General features: G+C 38.0%; 1 protein-coding gene across 1 annotated transcript; it reads left to right on the top strand.

Annotated features, from left to right (window-relative positions):
* The first annotated feature begins 4,071 nt into the window (after positions 1-4,071).
* Positions 4,072-17,704, top strand: slc12a10.3 (solute carrier family 12 member 10, tandem duplicate 3). Its single transcript, XM_067447584.1, has 26 exons — positions 4,072-4,458; positions 4,550-4,639; positions 5,300-5,375; positions 5,845-5,940; positions 6,603-6,742; positions 6,914-7,024; positions 7,114-7,225; positions 7,495-7,625; positions 7,723-7,807; positions 7,926-8,086; positions 8,929-9,036; positions 9,120-9,243; positions 9,336-9,437; positions 9,692-9,847; positions 9,952-10,051; positions 10,135-10,246; positions 12,826-12,960; positions 13,040-13,146; positions 13,222-13,304; positions 13,394-13,477; positions 14,099-14,197; positions 14,521-14,632; positions 14,719-14,805; positions 14,898-15,030; positions 15,501-15,568; positions 16,967-17,704. Exons 1-26 carry the CDS (start codon positions 4,213-4,215, stop codon positions 17,103-17,105), a joined length of 2,997 nt encoding a protein of 998 aa, XP_067303685.1. The 5' UTR covers positions 4,072-4,212; the 3' UTR covers positions 17,106-17,704.
* The last annotated feature ends 1,099 nt before the right edge of the window (positions 17,705-18,803 follow it).

Here is an 18,803-nt window from a genome sequence, read left to right as displayed (position 1 = left end):
TTTTTCATAATTAATAGCCTGTTGTTTAATTAGCTCATAATATTAACATTTTTTATGTAATTGAAAATGCCATTAAGTTCTTCAAACTAACTATAATTTTCTATATATTTCCTTTTTAGGAGTAGAGTTAGTGTAAGGGGATAGAATATACAATTTGCACAGTATAAAAACCATTACGCCTAAGAAAAGTTCCTGTAAACAACATGCGTGTGTGTGCCTAATGTATTTATGTACTTACATAACTGGTATTGTATTGTTATATTTCATTTTCTTTTATCCTTATAATGACTAGATTATACTGTTATCAGATTGAATAGTTTTTATATTTTATTTTCCCAAAAGGTCTGTTTACTGACAAGGACTTACAGTGACAAACAGTATTGTGCAAGTTACTTCCAAACTGTAATATATTATAGATTACTTATTACTGCTATGTAAAAGTAATTCTTTACATTACAATATTACTGTCTCAGAATTGTAATGCGTTGCATTACTCCTGTATTACTTTTGAGTTACTTTCACCAAAATAACTACAGAAGTAGCTCTAAACTTTCTAAAATGTAGGCAGAGAGCATTTTACATCCAGTAGAAGGAAATATGATGAACCATAATGACTGTGGGCCATCCAGGCTAACAATAGAGAATTGGCTCAAGACAATGCAAGAAATCATGACAGACAGAATCACAAACGATCCAATTCTGTTATAATTATTGTAGAGGTAAAGTGATTATCTGGCAATATCTGGGAATAGCTTCTGTTCAGACACAACAGAACTGTGTGTAAACTCTAATGTTATGACAATATGCGCATTAGTTTTTTTCTTATTGTTGCGATATCGATAGTTATTTTGGTTGCGTTTGACTGCATTTGCATTTGATTATTAGCCTACGTTCTTGTCCTTATCTGTGATGAACTCTAAGCAATGCACATCATGCAAATTTACAGTAGGGATGTGACGGTGTGGAAATTTGCCCTCCGGTTAATCAAAGTGTGATGTGACAACACCAGTAATAACGATATTTGGGCTTTTAAATCACTAACTTTATCTAACCAAAACGAACATTCACACGTCCGCTCGGGCATTAATAACGGGGGCGGATGCAAAGCCAGTGCTTTCAATGAATTCATATAAAAGATAAGCTCCCATATGAACTGAAAACGCGCCAGTGTGCACACACCGTGAATGACAGCTCGTCAGTAAATGCGCGCTCTGTGCGGCCAAGCAGATTTTAGTTTCGGTTTAGAACTAGAGCGCCGTTTCAGGGCGGGTTGCTTGAACTGTAGGTTCATTATCCTATTATTTTTAATGAAAAACACAACAACACACAATGACAAACTCCCTTTAATAGGCGCTTTTGCATTTCACTTTGAAACCAAATCTTGCGCGATCATCTTGTCTGTCAGCTGAAGATCTGACTCCTGCTGCGACACTCCGATCTGTTCTCTAACTGAACTAAATTACTTTATTACAATAAAAAATCAAAACGCCGGTGTCACGGTGCACGTGATGTGACCGGTGTTGAGTCTGAACACTCGTAACACCGGCAACACCCACTATCTAGTAGTCTTCTTCTGCTATCTTCACCCATGAAGTGTTGTTTATACTTTAGTTTGGCTAAGCAGCACGAGCCTACGCTAACTCTGCGTGCGCCTCGTCCCTCTATGCGCTTGCTGTTGTGCTATTCTTTGAAATGACAGAGCCTTTAAACCTTTAGCTACTTTTCCACTGGCCAGCGTGACCACAGAGGCTGAAATCATGTCTGCGGCACTTCTGTAAAATCTGCACTAAACACGCCTTCACTGGACTATGGCACACAATATACAAATGTACACCAGCAAGAGGGAGATGAATGAAGTAAATCGCTAGAACAAATATATCAGAAGCTGTCATTTAGTCTTTATTTACTAACCTGGACACCAGCATAATAAATTAATGTAATGTATTACTTTTGTAATGCGTTACTCCCAACTCTGGTGACAAATCAGTGACAATATACAGTTACGTTTACCATTCACTGTTGCCATTTATGCACAAAAACTTCCCCTCCGTAATGTTCATTTAACTGTATATTGTTTTATCAGTTTATGCAGATTCTCAATTCAATAATCACCTTAAAGCTACACTGTGTAACTTTTTTAGTTTATTCTTGGCTAAAAACACTTAGTTCTTTCAAAAATATATGTGCTCATTAATGTATATTTACTTCTTTCAAATTATTCTCGTAAATTTATAATATGCCATTGAAAACACATACGGGTGAGGGGTTCAAATGCCAGTCGCCATGTTGCCCCTCCATCTGGAAAGTACATTAGCCAAAGAGGGACATACCCGTAAATTCAAGCTTCGCCTTTCACGTTTTAACACTCGATGGCACTCATGGACGAGGTCGAACTGGAAGCCATGTTAATCTTGGACTAAATCAGCCACCGTAGGAGTTAAAACGAAATCAGAATTGAGAGGAACAGAAACTAATATTCACTGGATGGTCATATACCTTTACACCGCTAGATGGGGGAAAATATCACACAGTGGAGCTTTAATAGCATCCTAAATATTTCACTCTCTGAGATGCCAACTTTTTCAAATTGAGAAACCTTTCAAATGTCCTGCATCCCAGATGTTTCTTCTCAAGAGTTTCAAAAGCGATGCCAAATCTGCCATCAAAGGTCAGAGATTTCAATCTGAATATGAACTCAAACATTTCAAGTCATTCATTTCATAACACTAGACTCTTACTGTTGGACATCGATTGACTCTATTGGGTCTGTTTTTACTTCAGGTAAAACATTTGAGCCACAGTTGACAAGACTATGAAAAAGGAGTGTCTGAACAAGAGTCTTTCCATTTAATCATATATATATATATATTTTTTTTACAAATTTAACCAAAAACTCACTTCATTTAGATTTTATTTTAAAGAAAACAAGGAAAAAATATCTTATGTCATTTTACTTTTTACTTGCATCTTTAAATGCATTTTGATTTAAGAATGTTTCGATATTTAGACTGGAAACAATACAAAATATTTATTAAGAAGTGTATTTTTTTGCAGTGCACTCGCAGGTTACACACCTTTAGGAATCAATGTAATGTGAGGAATGCTTCAGGATGGAAACCCCAACAAATGCTCAACAGTGAAAAATAAACATGATAAAATTGTACGCAAAAATTGATGTTTAATGTGTATCTGAATGCATACTAACAAGACAAACTCGAGAACTGACTTAAGTACCCAGCAGAAGAGCTCATTTGCATCATAAAGAGGCAAATAAAATATAGTATAATAAGGCCATATAGTGGCATGAAATATCATGTTGTATTATTTTTAATTAGGCAAATAAAATTAATAATATAAAAAAAATATGTAAACAATAAAACCTTAAAAAACAACAACAACAAAAAACACAAAAAAAGCTTTCTGGCTTATAGCTTTTTGGACTAAAAAATGCTCCAGGTCATTTTGACCCACAAGGTAAGTTTGTTACAGGTTTCAAGGGAGTGATTAATGTAAAACACGATCTCATTTATGTCTTTTTTTATCATTTGAGGTGTGTGAGCAGGTTTCAAATGTTGCACACCGCTCTGATAACAGGTGGATAAACTTTAAACTTGCTTCAAAGCATGGAAAACCCCAAATTTCCATGCCTATCCATGCAAATCATTCAGACCAGGAAACTCAATCGTGTGTCTGTCCTGATCTGTAATCATTTCATTTATGACGGTGGCTTTGAGTGAAGGAGATCTGATCTTCAGATGTTCAAACTTAAGTGTTTGTTTTGCTTTTCTTGCTTGTAATGTCGACTAGTTTTATATTAATCGTGTTATTTTCTACATGACTGAGTAAGAGCTTATGGCAGTCTCTATTTGACAGATCTTTGTGAAACCAGCCTGCTGATATTTCCAAACAAGATTTCAAAGATAGCAAGAAAACAATATAACCACCGGCCATGGTTGTGCAACCATATTTGTGGCTATATAATAATGTGCGTTTGTGTGGGTGTGTGCAAGTAGGCTCAATTAAGGTATAAAAGAAAACAGAACTGATTTCCTGACAGCGGAGGAAGGCCGTTCATGTCCTCTCTGCTCGCTGGACGCACAGAATGACTCTTCAGGTGTGATTTCTGAGGGATCATTTTGTGATCTTCTTCGAAAGGATTAATGCTGGGACATTGATAGGACATTCACAGTCTAAATTACCACAGAATCCACAATGGTCAAATTTACTGATCGCATCAGAAACTCAATCCCGGGTCTGCACCGCCCGGACAACAACCTTCCGCCTCAAGGTGTTACGGTGGACATGGGAGAGTTTGATTATGGTAAGGAGCAGGACAAGAGAAAAATGTCGTTCTACAATCCGCTTGACCCTGTGCCAAAATATGAATATTACGCCAAAGACACATGGACAGGACGGATAAAAAGTACCAGACCGTCACTGGATGTTCTGCGCAAACCAGTACGTGTCTAAATGAATACTGTAGCTAATATTGTTTGGTTGGCAACACTTTGACATTCAGTGTTGATTCTCTGTATGTTCCTGTTAACAGCCGGAACCGGATGATCTTCCTCCACCACCAGAGGACGACGGACGACCCCAAGTCAAACTCGTCCGCTTCGGATGGGTTCTGGGAGTCATGGTGAGAAAAAACCTCACACATTTGATCTCTTTAACGTCAGTTGTTTCTCCTATATATCACATGTTGATCTAATGCTTAAGTCTTCCACTTCTCAGAATGTTTTCCTCTAGGGTTTCAAGACATCTCAATGTTAGAGCCGTAAACTTGTGCTTAGGGTGACTCGAAACTCACCCAATGTCTCTACTCACACTGTCCTTTCTCCTAATAAAGGAAAACACCTGCAATTAAAATCCAGATGTCTCTCTCAGATAACTCAAAAGCTTCTCTTCAAATTCCCCCAAGAGCCGATGGGAGTCCATTTTCATTTTATACCTCTAAACTGACTAGATACGGATGAATTCTGAGTCCCTTTTCAACGAAAAAATAAAGAACATTTCCCCCAACACTCTCAGAAAACAAAAAAGGTACAGTGCTGTCACTGGGGTGGTACCCTAAGGTACAAAAGTGGAAAAGGTACATCTTTGTACCTTACTTACCCCTAAAAGGTACATATCAGTACTTTAGAGTGTGAATTAGTACCTTAAAGGTACATAGTAGTACCTTTTCAGTTTTGTACCTTAGGGTACCAACCCAGTGACAGCAATGCACCTTTTTTTCTGAACATGAAATGGTCAAAATGCATGTAAAGTTTTTTTTGGTCTTTTTTGTAATGCATTTCAGATTCGGTGTATGTTGAACATCTGGGGAGTCATTATGTTTCTGCGGCTGCCGTGGATCACGTCTCAAGCAGGAATCAGTGAGTCGATCCTTCATTTAGTTTATTTAATTCAGTTTATACCTAAACTTAAGTTAACGTTGCTTAACATTCTCAAATGCATTTTAAAGCTGTACAAAACACAGCCCTGACGTCAAAGATAAAACAAGGCAAAATTTGGGCTTTCAGTGAAAGTTTAATAGATGCTAATCATAGCCCATGAATAGACTAGAACATGAACATGTCAAAGAAATTAAACCAAACCCCTTGTAATAACTGTTTACTGCTGGAAATTATTTTCACAAAAAAAAAAAAACATGTAACCAAATTTAAGGTTATTTTGGCTAGAAGTTGGATACTAATAGCCAGACAATATCAGGTCCATAGTTAACCGAGACATTGAAATTACAGCTATCGCTTGCTGGGATTTTTCCTCTTTCAGGGAATCATAGGCCAGTTTTACAGAAGTTTCACATATGTGCCTCAGGAATGTTTGCCTTTTTTCTTGCAGTTTTGACCTACGTCATTATCTGTATGTCGGTCACCATCACAACAATCACAGCAACGTCAGTGTCTGCAATCTCCACCAACGGGAAGATCTACTCCGGTCAGTCAGATTAATCATTTGCCATGAGAAAGTAACATGCTTTAAGTAAATAAGACCTGTTTTAATTCATGTTGGTTTTATCCAGGACCTTTTTCTTGTTTTCCAGTAAAAATATGTTAACATACTTAGAAAAAGATATGTTTACTCAACCTGATTAGATATGAAAATGTTACTGTTATATATTAATGAGACAAATACCAACAAATGGCAATTGCACGCTGTTACTGAACAGTCTTATGTATAACACATATGACACAAATACACTAGCTCAAATTAGTTAAATAAGGGAAACCCAAAGAACCAAATACAATAGACAAATTCATCAATAACAACACACCTCCCAATATACCAAAGTACAAGGTGGTGATTTCATATGATTTTATATGATTATTAAGAAAAAGTAAGCATGAAGGTCCACCCTGAACTCCACCCTTAAACATACCCATCACTGGGGCATAAGTAAATAATACTAAAGAGTTTGAATAAATTCATACGAATAAGCCACCAATTCACCAAAATGTTAAATAGTTACAAATTACCATGATATTGTGTTGTTTTCCCTGAGAATAAAAGTGTGGAAGAAATGCATAATTATTATTTGCTTTAAACAATTATAGAGACATTCATTTAAAACCTTTTAAACAAAGTCTTCTTTGCTCCAGGTGGCACATACTTCATGATCTCTCGGAGTCTGGGTCCGGAGCTTGGAGCGCCCATCGGTTTGCTCTTTGCCTTCGCAAACGCTCTCGCCTGTTCACTCAACACGGTGGGGTTTGCAGAGACCGTCAGAGATGTTCTCAAAGTGAGACACACTTACGAATAAATGCATTTACTGTTGGGTGTCAGCAAATTCAGAGAGCTGCATGAAAGAAAAAAACAGTAACATTTTTAACCCATACAAACATTTTCAATATTTAACTAAAGACTGCCCAGTACAGTACAGCTGTTTATATCTCACTTTCTCTGTTTTAAGGACAATAAAGCTCAGATAGTGGATGATGTCAATGACGTGAGAATCATTGGGACGATTACTGTCGTCATCCTCCTCTGCATCACATTCGCTGGCATGAGTTGGGAGGCGAAGGTACGGTCCTCTGCTCTTGTCTTCACTCCTTTTCCACTATTTAATGGCATGACTGGCATTTGTTCTTCTTGGTTTTTGCCCCACCACAGGCTCAGATCTTATTCTTTATTGCGCTCTTGCTGTCCTTGGCTAATTATTTTGTTGGGACCATCATGCCCCCCAGTACAGAGAAACAGGCTGTGGGATTTTTCGGCTACCAGGGTGAGTAAACAAGCCAAATCTAATGCAGAGATTAAGTGCATCCACTAACTTTTCTTTATAATTTGTGGAGTCTATATTTTTTTCCTGGAACAACAAAACTAATACATAAAGATGTAAGCCAATTTTCACCATAAGAAAAAAAAAAATCATGCTTTGATAAATCATAACTATAACGCATTGTATCAAATGATTAATTACAATGTAATTACATTGTAGTTAAGACCACCTAATATAAAGTGGGTCCATTTTCAATCCTACAATTCTTCCAGCTGATATATTCATATCAAATCTGCTGCCTTCATTCCGGGGTAAAGACGGATCTTTCTTCAGGATGTTTTCCATCTTCTTTCCTTCTGCCACTGGAATTCTGTCTGGTGTCAACATCTGTGGAGATCTCAAGGTAATCGTATTGTTTTTCATACAGAGCGTGTAAAGTAGGAAAAAAACGCAAAAAAAACGCAAAAAAAAATGATACATGTGTGTCCATGTTTTTCTAGGATCCAAGTGGTGGGATACCTAAAGGCACACTTATGGCGATATTCTGGACCACCTTGAGCTATTTATTCATCGCAATCACATGCGGTGAGATTTTACATTTTCCTGCTCTGTTTTGTACCTTAAACTCCTATAATTAGTGAATTGTACATCTCATTGGTAAACGATCCTCTATTATGAAGCACTTCCTTCTCTCTCGTCTTAGCTTCAACTGTTGTAAGAGACGCTTCTGGTGATGTGAACGATAGTTTAGCACTATCGAATTCTTCAGTTCACTGCAGCGGTCTGGGCTGTAAATTTGGCTGGAACTTTGACCGATGTGAACAGAACTACACATGTAGCTCTGGACTGGCAAACAACTTCCAGGTGAGAGCATTACCCCGGTTAGCAAACATTTTAAGTTTGAACTCTGACTGCTGGAAAGTGGAGTAGATTTTACATTCACATCAATGCATTTAACACAATGACTCCCAACACTACATTTTTAAAGGTATTTTACCAGTACATACATTCTCTGGGAATCAAACCCATGAACTTGGCGTTGCTGTTGAAGTCTAGTGCAATGTTATAACTAAAACTATTAAAATCAAGTTATTGCCACCAAAAACACAGTTACAGCAGCCAGAGAAAAAAAAAGTTAAAATATCAATAGTCAAACTGCTCAACTAAAGCAAACACTAATCTCCATAATGGTAATAATTAACTCGAATTAATTATTAATTGGTTAGTAATGCGTGAAGATGGTAATTCTGTCCGTGGAGTTATTTAATCCTCTATTGATATCTTAATGTCTTGATCTTTAATGTCTTCTTTACCTTCAGTTAATTTCATCTAAGGATATGGCTGAAAGTCAGCTGTAGTTGTGTTTCTCTTTTCTTCAGTGATTCAGTTACAATTAGGTGTCTTTAATAATGCTTAATAATCATTCAGTTAATCACTTAATTAAGTAATGATTTATTATTTTTATAAACTCTACCACTGAATTAGTGTTACATTTAACACCCTGCTGGAGGTTCTTATATAAACAAATGTAACTGTTGTAGGCCAATAAGAGCTGTGTGTGTAAACCTCACTCCCCTGTTCTTAGGTGGCATGCCGGAGACCACTCGGAGTGGGTTAAGTAGGACCGGTAACACAGAGAGCATGATGGATGGATGGATAATGGATGATAGATGGATGGATTGACTAGCTAGTTTATTTTTCTCCAGGTTCTTACCACTGTTTCAGGATCTGGCCATTTGATTACCATTGGGATCTTTGCCGCAACCTTGTCATCAGCACTGGGGTTCTTGGTGTCTGCACCCAAAATATTTCAGGTAGACGATGGAACTGTTTTGGTGAGAATGTTGTTTTTCTCGCATACAGTCGATTGTAACATTGTATGTTTATTTTCACACAGTGTTTGTGCAAGGATAACATCTACCCCTACATTGGCTTCTTCGGGAAAGGTTATGGGAAAAACAACGAGCCTCTAAGAGGATACATGCTCATGTTCACCATCGCTTTGGCTTTCATCCTCATCGGTGAGTCGTGGATCTCCTCCAGATCAGTTACTGAGGTGTTTCTCTCTCTACGGATGCTTTAACATTTGGTGTAATGTTGACTTTTTTTCCAGGTGATCTTAACACAATCGCTCCTCTGATCTCCAACTTCTTCCTCTGCTCTTACGGCCTCATTAACTTCAGCTGCTTCCATGCGACGATCACCAAATCACCTGGTGAGAACTTCATCATCATCAACAGTTTTCGCATTGTGTAAATGACAGACAAGATTAACATAAAAACTAAATGTGAATAAATAATTACATATATTTTTAGATCTTGTGTTGTCATCTAAGGCATAATTTTTGTAAAGACACTTAAACCTTATTAATTATTATATGATTATTGATAATTGGATGGAAATGAATAGAGCAGTGATTTGTTCCATAATCAGTGTCTATTATTCGTGTTTGTCATCTGTGTCTCGCAGGCTGGAGGCCGCAGTACCGTTACTTCAATCCATGGACGTCTCTGTTTGCTGCTTTCTTGTCTTTTGTCCTCATGTTTCTGTTCACATGGTGGGCCGCTGTTGTCACGTTCGCTATCGTCCTCTCTCTCTTAGGCTACGTCACCTATAAAAAGCCTCGTGTGTATTTGATGCAGATTATGAGTTTTCCAATTATGATCATGAAAACATCATTTATGTTCAGTTATTTGAATGCAATGGCTGTTGTCTGATCGTGTGTCCAGGGGTTAACTGGGGCTCGTCTTACCAGGCTGGTTTCTACAACATGGCTTTGTCCTTTTCAATGTCTCTGAATGGTGTAAGTGATCATGTCAAAAACTACAGGTGAGACTGTAAAAGTAAATATTACCAAACTGACTGTGACAGATCACAATGCACCAGCCACTCACGTATAACCTCTCTCTTAGGCCACAGTGTCTCGTTCTGACCGGCCCTCCAAACGCCCGTCCCGCTCTTGTGGACTTTGTCGGTACTTTCACCAAAAACATCAGCCTGATGCTCTGTGGGAACATTATCATGGTAAGAACCGGTGCCGAGACATTTAATGCACATAATTAAAACATTCAAAAATGAAATAAAAAATGTAATATAAATTCCTATTTAAAGAAGTTTTTTAAAGTTGTTTAAAACTTACTAACTCTGGACCAGGTTTAATATCTCTGTTTTTTTCTCAGAATACTGATGTCTGATTCACATTGGTGCACCAATTTGGGAATGCAATTCAAAAAGCACTGTGCTTCTAGCACAGAACGTAACCCGTCCTGCGAGCCCAAACCCGGGGGGCTCTTGATGACAAGGGCCCCAAGCCAGGCTACCAGACCTAAAATATGTCTGATAAGGCAGGTTTAGGTTTGAGAACTGGAGATTGTTGGGATGTTGTTATCTCCTAGACCTAGAAAAACCCCAGTGGTTGGAGACTGACTAGGCAGACATAATCTGCGACTGAAGGGAAGGGACATCTAGGTTATAGAACCTGATAAAGGTGGATGGCAAGGACCAACTAGACCAAGCCCAAAACTCCCTGGTGGAGTGGGCTAATGCTTCGTTGTCTTTTGAGAAGAATATTGGGTAGTGGGTGTTCTCTTTTAATGCAAAGAAGTTGATCTCTGCATGCCTGAAAATCCTCCAAATCATGTGAATCATTTGGGGTGGTTTCTGAGTGGAGATTGTCCTGTGCCCACTGAAGTAGGCAGTATGCCAGCCTGTTTAGCAGACTAGACTTGAGATCCACCTGTTGATTTATATAGGCTACCGCTGTCATGCTATCTGGCTGGAGCGGGACATGGTGCCCTCTGAGTTCTGACTGGAATTCTTTGAAGGCCAGATGTACTGCCACCATTTCTAGGCAGTTAATGAGAAGTTAATGAGCCAATGTCATTTGGCGCCCAGAGCCAAATGCCATTGGCTCTGGGCACAGGGCGCCCCAACCTATCTTGGATGCATACATATGGGGTGATTTCCAAGAGACCAGGGCTTTGGACCAGAGCTATAAATGTTTTTCTAGCCATCCATTTTTGAGGTCAGGCACTGATGTTGGACAAGAAGGCCTGGCTCAGTCTCTGCCCTAATTCATCCCAAAGGTGTCTATCAGGTTGAGGTCAGGACTCTGTGCAGGCCAATCAAGATCATCCACATCAAACCTGCTCATCCATGTCTTTATGGAACTTTCTTTTTAATTTGTCATGCTGAAAAATGAAAGGGCCATTGCCAAACTGTTTCAACAAAGTTGGGAGCATGGAATATTCCAAAAGGTTGTGGTATGCTGAAGCATTAAGAGTTAATTTGACTGGAACTAAGGGGCCCAACCCCTGAAAACCAACCCCTCCACCAAACTTTACATTTGGCACAATGCAGTCAGGCAAGTACTGTTCTCCTGGCACCCAACAAACCCAGAGTCGTTCAAAGAATTGTCAGACAGAGAAGCGTGATTGGTCACTCAAGAGAACATGTCTTTTCTGCTCTAGAGTCCAGTGGCGGCTGATTTACTCCACTGCATCTGACACTTTGCATTGCACTTGTAATGTGAGGCTTGGATGAGTTGCTCGGCCATGGAAACCTACTCCATAAAGCTCTCTGTGCACTGTGCTTAAGCTAATCAGAAGGCCACACAAAGTTTGGAGGTCTGGAGCTATTGACTGCAGAAAGTTGTCGACTTCTGCACACTGTGCACCTCAGCATGTGCTGAGAAGCGTTTGCATGCCTAGTGTTTGATTTATACAGCTGTGGCCATGCAAGTGATTGAACAACTGAATTAAATTTATTGGAGGGGTGTCCCAATACTTTTGGCAATATAGTGTATGTGGGGAGTACTCTGAGGCCCTGTCTACATGGAGACACGTTTAGCTGTATACGTATAAATTTCGTAGTGTATTAGCATTTCGTCAACACGGATCCGCCATTTTGGAAACATGAATCTGATATTTTCTGAAACCCCGGTCCATAAATCTGAAAACGACAATCTTACGTTTTCGTGTGTACAACCAATCTGTATATTTTGCGAAACGGTGATGTCATCACTACGTCCAGGACGGTGAAAGAGTTAAGGGATACAACTACGGGCCCTGGCGATGCGCACATCAGTATTGCGTCATTTAATTACCATATTTGCATTATTGTAAGTGTAAGGTTTAGGGTTGGGGTAGGCGTAGGCATTAATAAAACACATCTGTTAAGTAGCAAATGTATTTATTGTTATTTTATCATGAGATTTTGCCTTCCTTCCTACCACTGCTATACCCCATCCCTTCTAGCCACAACTCTTCTTCTCCGTTTTTATTGTATTTCTGTGGCAGATTTACAGCGCCACACACTGGCCTGGCATGTGTACTACATGGTTTTGAGTCGGTTTCGTGATTTAGTGTGTACGCAGATATTTCTTGAAATAAGGGGGAAAAAAAGATCTGAGTGGGAAAGTTCAGGCTTCGTGTGGACGGGGCCTAAATTCTAAGCTCGGAGCCCTCCACTCGGATAGCACGCCAAATACGCATAATGTTTCATCCTATTTGATTATTTGTAAGTGTGAACTTGTGAAATGGCTTAATCAGTGTGCACTCATGATGAAAATGTGTTGTGGGTTTATTGTCCTCTCATGCTTTCAGGAGGACGAGAAGACCAGTTTTCCCCAGCACAGCACAGATATGCTAGTAGACTGGCTGAATCAGAGGAAGGTTCGATCTTTCTACACATCCTTCAATGCCGATAGTCTAAAAGATGGTGCACACAATCTCATGAAGGTAAGACATCGCTAATCTATTCTAACACCATTTTGTTCTCCTCATTACGTCCTTCTCAAACAGTCAATCATCTGTCTAGGCTTCGGGTCTCGGTAAACTGAAACCGAACACCCTCATTATGGGATACAAGATGAACTGGCGGGAATGTAAACCCGAGAGCTTACAGGACTACGTCAACACCATCAGGTGAGTCCAGATGCTGTTTTGTTAAAAAATATAATTTTATTTCTATATTGATGATGTTCAATGTTTATTGTTCAGTGACGTGTTTGACTCCTGTTACGGCATTGCGATTCTGAGAATGATGGATGGGTTGGACGTTACGGATGCTTTTCAGAGTTCAGGTACGTACTGTGTGTTTTATACCGTATAATGGCTTGATGCTGCAGTTAAGGCATAAGATGACATTTATGTGGGTTTGTTTTGGCTGAAGGCCGATCATCTGCAATTGACAATCCGGCATTCGACGCAGATGAAGTCAAGGAATCCGAAAACGACGAGACCGACCGGAATTCAGGTGACCTGTCTTTGTAATGCGCTCATTAATATAATTAGACATAATATATTCATTATATTAATATAATATAACTTGACACACTCTAACGTAATTTAACACCAAGGCCAATAACTGTAACGATAATGAAGATTTAGTTTTAAAAATCATTCATTGTCCACAAAACAACTATAACGATAACAGCACAGAGGAATGATTGATCGTTTAAATCAATTTCAGAATTATTATTTTTTTTTGCTAATAAATGATAAAAACACTGGCAGCCAATCAGAATCAACTTGACCCTTAAGAGCTTGAGCATTTAATGTGGCAGATGAAAAGGGTAGCGCATGCTTATAATAAACAGAACAATATTGTGCGTTGGTGTGCTAAAATACTTATTATAGTTATCCTCAGAGTTATTGTTCTTGGTGTGAACGGGCCTTAAATAATCATAAACTAATAATAACATTAAAAAGTAGAATACTATAATCAAACCTTTCCTGATATCATCACTCAGCCAATGATGCTCGTTCAGTCAAGTCAAGCCAAGTCAGCCAATACAAATTCTTCAGTTATAATCAAGAAAGCCGTGTTGTTTCAAGCTTCGTTTGGTGGGATCTGACCCTTCTACCTCCTTTTTAGATTTTTCTGATGATGGCTCGAGCGATCAGGTCAGATCTGTGTTTCAGACAAAACAGGGCAGAAAGACTATTGACATCTACTGGATCTCTGATGATGGAGGTGAGACACGACTGCGTGTATGATACTGAAAATCACAGTGGAAAAAAAAAATCATGGCATGAATTTACAGACTAGTTCACTCTCTGATGATGGAGGTGAAACATGATTACCTAAAAGATACTTAAACTCACCTTGGGAGAAAAATAAAAATAAATCATGGCATAAATGTCCAATTTCTCGTGTAGTCTGTGTTGGTCTAGCTGCTGGACCAACATGTTTTGGTCTGGTAAAGCTGGTCAAAGCTCATGGGGTTCTAGTAAACCTACAATGCTATCCGTTTATATTCCCATTTCCTTATTCTGAATGTTGTTGCTCTCTTTCAGGTCTGACTCTTCTAGTGCCGTATTTGTTGACCAGAAGAAACCGCTGGAAAAAGTGCAAAATCAGAGTGTATATATTAGGAGACCAGGAGACCATGAAGGAAGACCGTAAAGAGTGGGTGGATCACTATATCATCGTCATCTGTTACTAGATTTTATATGCAGAAACAGTGGTTATTTAAACGGGTTTTCTCATTCCAGCATGAAGATGCTGTTGAAGAGATTCCGGCTGGAGATCGAGGACATCGTCGTGATAACAGACGTGGATAAAGTTCCTCTAACTAAAAAGTGAGACAAATAAACACACAAATAAACACACAAACAAAAAACATGCAGGTTTGTAGTAATTGTTGTGGTTGGCTTCCTCTCTGCTCCTGTAGTTTGCAGCGGTACAAGGAAACCATCGCCCCCTTCATGCTGAGTGAAGAACAGGCTGGAGGAGACGTTCAGGAGCTCAAGAGATTGAGTCCATGGAAAGTTTCTGACAAAGACCTGGAGGCCATAAAACCCAAGGTGTGTGTGTGTGTGTGTGTGTGTGTGTGTGTGTGTGTGTGTTTGTTGGTGTGAGCGCAGCTAACAAAATATACAATTAACAATATATACAAAAATATATTCTAAGAGGTTTTGCTCTGTTATCACTGAATGTTTCCTTGGTTATAAAAACATTAAAGGAACATTCCATATTATCAAACATTATGTTACTTTTGAAAGTTCTTTGAATGTTCTGAAAACTCGTAGGAACATTTAAAAACAGACGCATGTTCTAAAACGTGATGTAACAAGGATGATGTATAATTCATATTTTTGTGCCAATGTTTTGAGAACATTATTAAAGAGTAGATATCTTTGAATGAACATTTTCCTAATGTTACTGGAAGAACGTTTGTTCGTAACTTTGAGAGAACCTTGCCAGACAATGATGAGATTGTTCCCTGTTAGCAGGGATCCATCATACCCTCTATTTGACTGTCTTTTATTTTCAGGTGGAGAGAACGGTGAGACTAAACGAGATCATCAAAAAGAACTCCATACACGCTGCTTTAGTTGTAATGTGAGTATAGATTTAATAAAAGTAACAATATAAAATATCACAAATTCTATACAGTAATTATATTTAAACAAACAACAGAATTACAATCAATTCAATTCAATCAATTGACTGTGTACTTGGAAACTTAGGTCTACCGCTCTGGAACATCAGCAGTCATCCACATACCTGCATTCCCCACTATATGTGACAACATAAAAGGTTCAGGATCTTTAACCTGAGCAGTTTCCCAGTAAAAAAAACACTTCAACAGTCTCTTCAGTGTGGGCTTTTAATAACCAAACAAAAGATTATCAACCTAAATCTCTTCAGCACATAGCAAACAACTTAGTCTTCTATGGTATCACATTGGTTTCTTTTCTCAGCCACACACACCTTGCACCATTCTCTTACACCCCTATTAGATCCTACGTCTGGTCTTTGCAGATGCTCTCTCTGGGTTTTGTAGTCCTTGATAGGCCATCTTGCTCCCAGCTTCCATGTGTGGTGACCTGGGAATGGTAGTTCTTAACAAGATGCCCTCTTGCTCCAGCCATCTTCTAGCAATGTATCTACCCTCTAAACCACGTTCTCTTATGATTTTTAGCTTATACGCTTATTTTATTCAAGTCCACTACAACAAGGATTTTTCTTAATATCATTAAACTTTACACTGCATTTATTTTACAATAGCACACATAAAGTCAAATTAAGCTAACTCATTACATTTGAGGACACAGATTACCTTAATTCAAGTTTAGAGACCAATAGTTATGAGTACTCTGAATTTATTTCGGTTGAGTTCACTAAAATAAAATACACATTTAAGTTTAATAAACTAAGTGAACAATTAAGTGATGATTGGGCATTAGTGATTAACACCTGCTGTTAACAAGCAGAATCACAGAAGGAAAGAGAAACACAAGATCTACATCTGACTTCAGCCAGCGCTTTAGGTGAAGACATTACATTACTGAAGACCTCAGCAGAGGAGGATTAAACAACTCCACAAACAGCTGATGAAAATGAACTGATTTTTATTTTAGTAGATATAAATGTTACAGTTTACAGTGTAACAGTAGTGTAGATAGTTTGACTAGTTAACCCATCCCATGTGTTTTTCCTGTTCAGCCTGTAAGCAACTTGAGCCAACAAACAAATGAGTGACATCTCAAGTAATTTATCACAGTTTTGCATATTTTTTGAAGCTAAGCCAAAACACAAGCAACAAGAAAACTGGCAAGTGACAAATAAAAGAAAAATGTATTGTTTTATAAGAAAATTTCTTCACAAGCACAGTTCTTATTTGTTTCTAAAAATAATTTTGAAGCATTTGAAGAAGTGTTTGACTGGTAGTGTATACGTTTAGTCCGTCTTCATTAATAGTGTGTGTTTGTTTGTATGGGTATGTGTGTGTTTCAGTTCTCTTCCTGTCCCTGATGTCAACTGTCCCAGTTCTCTCTATATGGCCTGGATTGAAGCTCTGAGCTACGGCATCCACTGTCCCGTCCTGCTCATACGAGGAAACCAAGAGAACGTCATGACCTTCTACTGCCAGTAAAACACTCACATTAATGGGAGTTCATCATTAAACATTATTACTGCACGTCAGTTTCAGTAGCCGCATTTCCATTACCCTTCAAATTGCACAAACCGAAATTGCAAATTAAAAATACGTCCAATGGAAATGCGTCAATTTTGCAAAAACTCCCATATATCGCAAAAAAGTTTTTACCCTCTCATGAAGAGGTTTTTTAGGATATTTGAAAAAGCTGATTTTCACAAAACTGCAGTGGAAACAGGAATTAGGGTTCCGCATTTACAGGTCACCTGGCGTACGTAAAAGTGGATCATTCTTTACAGATGACGCAGACAGAAGGACAGAAGACGAGACTGAGTTCTTTATTAAACTCATAAAAGGCAATAGAAAATACAGGGACACTAGATTCTAAACACAGAAATGCCTCATTATGATGAAGACCTTGAAGCAGATATGAGGGAGAAACACACACACACACACACACACACACACACACACACACACACACACACACACACACACACACACACGACCCTCAAGTAAAAGGTGCTTTCCTTGCCATTAATGCTTGGATAACACACACATCTCCTTCCATTAAGAATAATGGCTAGTGCAGTGGATGGGATATACATAAACCTACCAACATACGTGGCATCATTTTCGGAATGACTTATCACAAGAAGAAAAAAAAAATGTATTCGCATAATATTGTTTGATGGAAACACTGTCATTTCGCAATATATATTTTTTATCAGCATTTAGAAAAAATCTGTGATGGAAATGCGGCGAGTGATGTGAAGAATCAGGCCTGTTGAACTGAAATGAGCTGCTGAATCCTCTTGTAAAATCATTATTTTACTGTGACTGCATATTTATATCACGTGTTCATGTCTGTATTATCGAGGATGTCAGATTCAGACAGATTCGGCTACAAAGACTAACTTACAGTAACTGCATGTAACATATGTAACAGACACTAAAATACAGTGTTACCTGGAAATTTGTTTCAGCATTGAAATGTCATGCAATTTAAACAAGACAAAATTATAATATTATAAAATGTTTATTTGTTCTTGCTTGTAAAATTGCATTTCATAGACCAAAACAATATGATGAACATTTTACATTTTGACCGCATATAAATACTAGATTATTGTGAATTACAAGTATGTTCTTGATCTGCTTTTCAATGTGAAAAAATACAATTTAGCACAATGATGAACATCTCAATTTTCATTGATTGTCTCATTACACCAACTAGAAAAAACATGCTATAAAAGGTGTTCAATCACATGGAAATAAACTATTTTAAGAATCACAAATTTAAGAATATATTACAGCTGAAATAAACACAGATTATATGGAGTGTATGTGTGTTTCTGTTTTATGGTCTCTTTTAATATATATATATATATATATATATATATATATATATATATATATGTGATACATTACTATTTATCACATTATTAACATATACAATCAATTAAAATACACTTTAAAGCTAGCAGCTTTAGCCCTTCACCTTCAAAACTGTAACACAGACGTGATTTCACAGCAAAAAGAAAAATACAATAGAAATACAATAATAATGAGCTATAAGCAAAATGATAAATGTGCAAAAAGAATAAGGCAGGTCATTTTGCAGGTAAAAAAAAAAATGCAGGTAAATTTAAAGTAGCCTCACCTATATTTAGATTCATGCAATGCCAAAGTCAT

The sequence above is a fragment of the Pseudorasbora parva genome, chromosome 1 (assembly GCF_024679245.1).
Source record: "Pseudorasbora parva isolate DD20220531a chromosome 1, ASM2467924v1, whole genome shotgun sequence".
Lineage (NCBI taxonomy): Eukaryota > Metazoa > Chordata > Actinopteri > Cypriniformes > Gobionidae > Pseudorasbora > Pseudorasbora parva.
The sequence above is the reverse complement of the archived record's forward strand: the minus strand, read 5'-3'. Positions and strand labels throughout refer to the sequence as shown.

Excerpts from the sequence above, each read along its gene's own strand:
- slc12a10.3 (XM_067447584.1), top strand. The coding sequence starts at position 4,213 with ATGGTCAAATTTACTGATCGCATCAGAAACTCAATCCCGGGTCTGCAC. Across the intron at positions 9,438-9,691 it reads GACGATCACCAAATCACCTG|GCTGGAGGCCGCAGTACCGT; the intron begins GTGAGAACTTCA and ends TGTGTCTCGCAG. Across the intron at positions 14,198-14,520 it reads CTGGATCTCTGATGATGGAG|GTCTGACTCTTCTAGTGCCG; the intron begins GTGAGACACGAC and ends GCTCTCTTTCAG.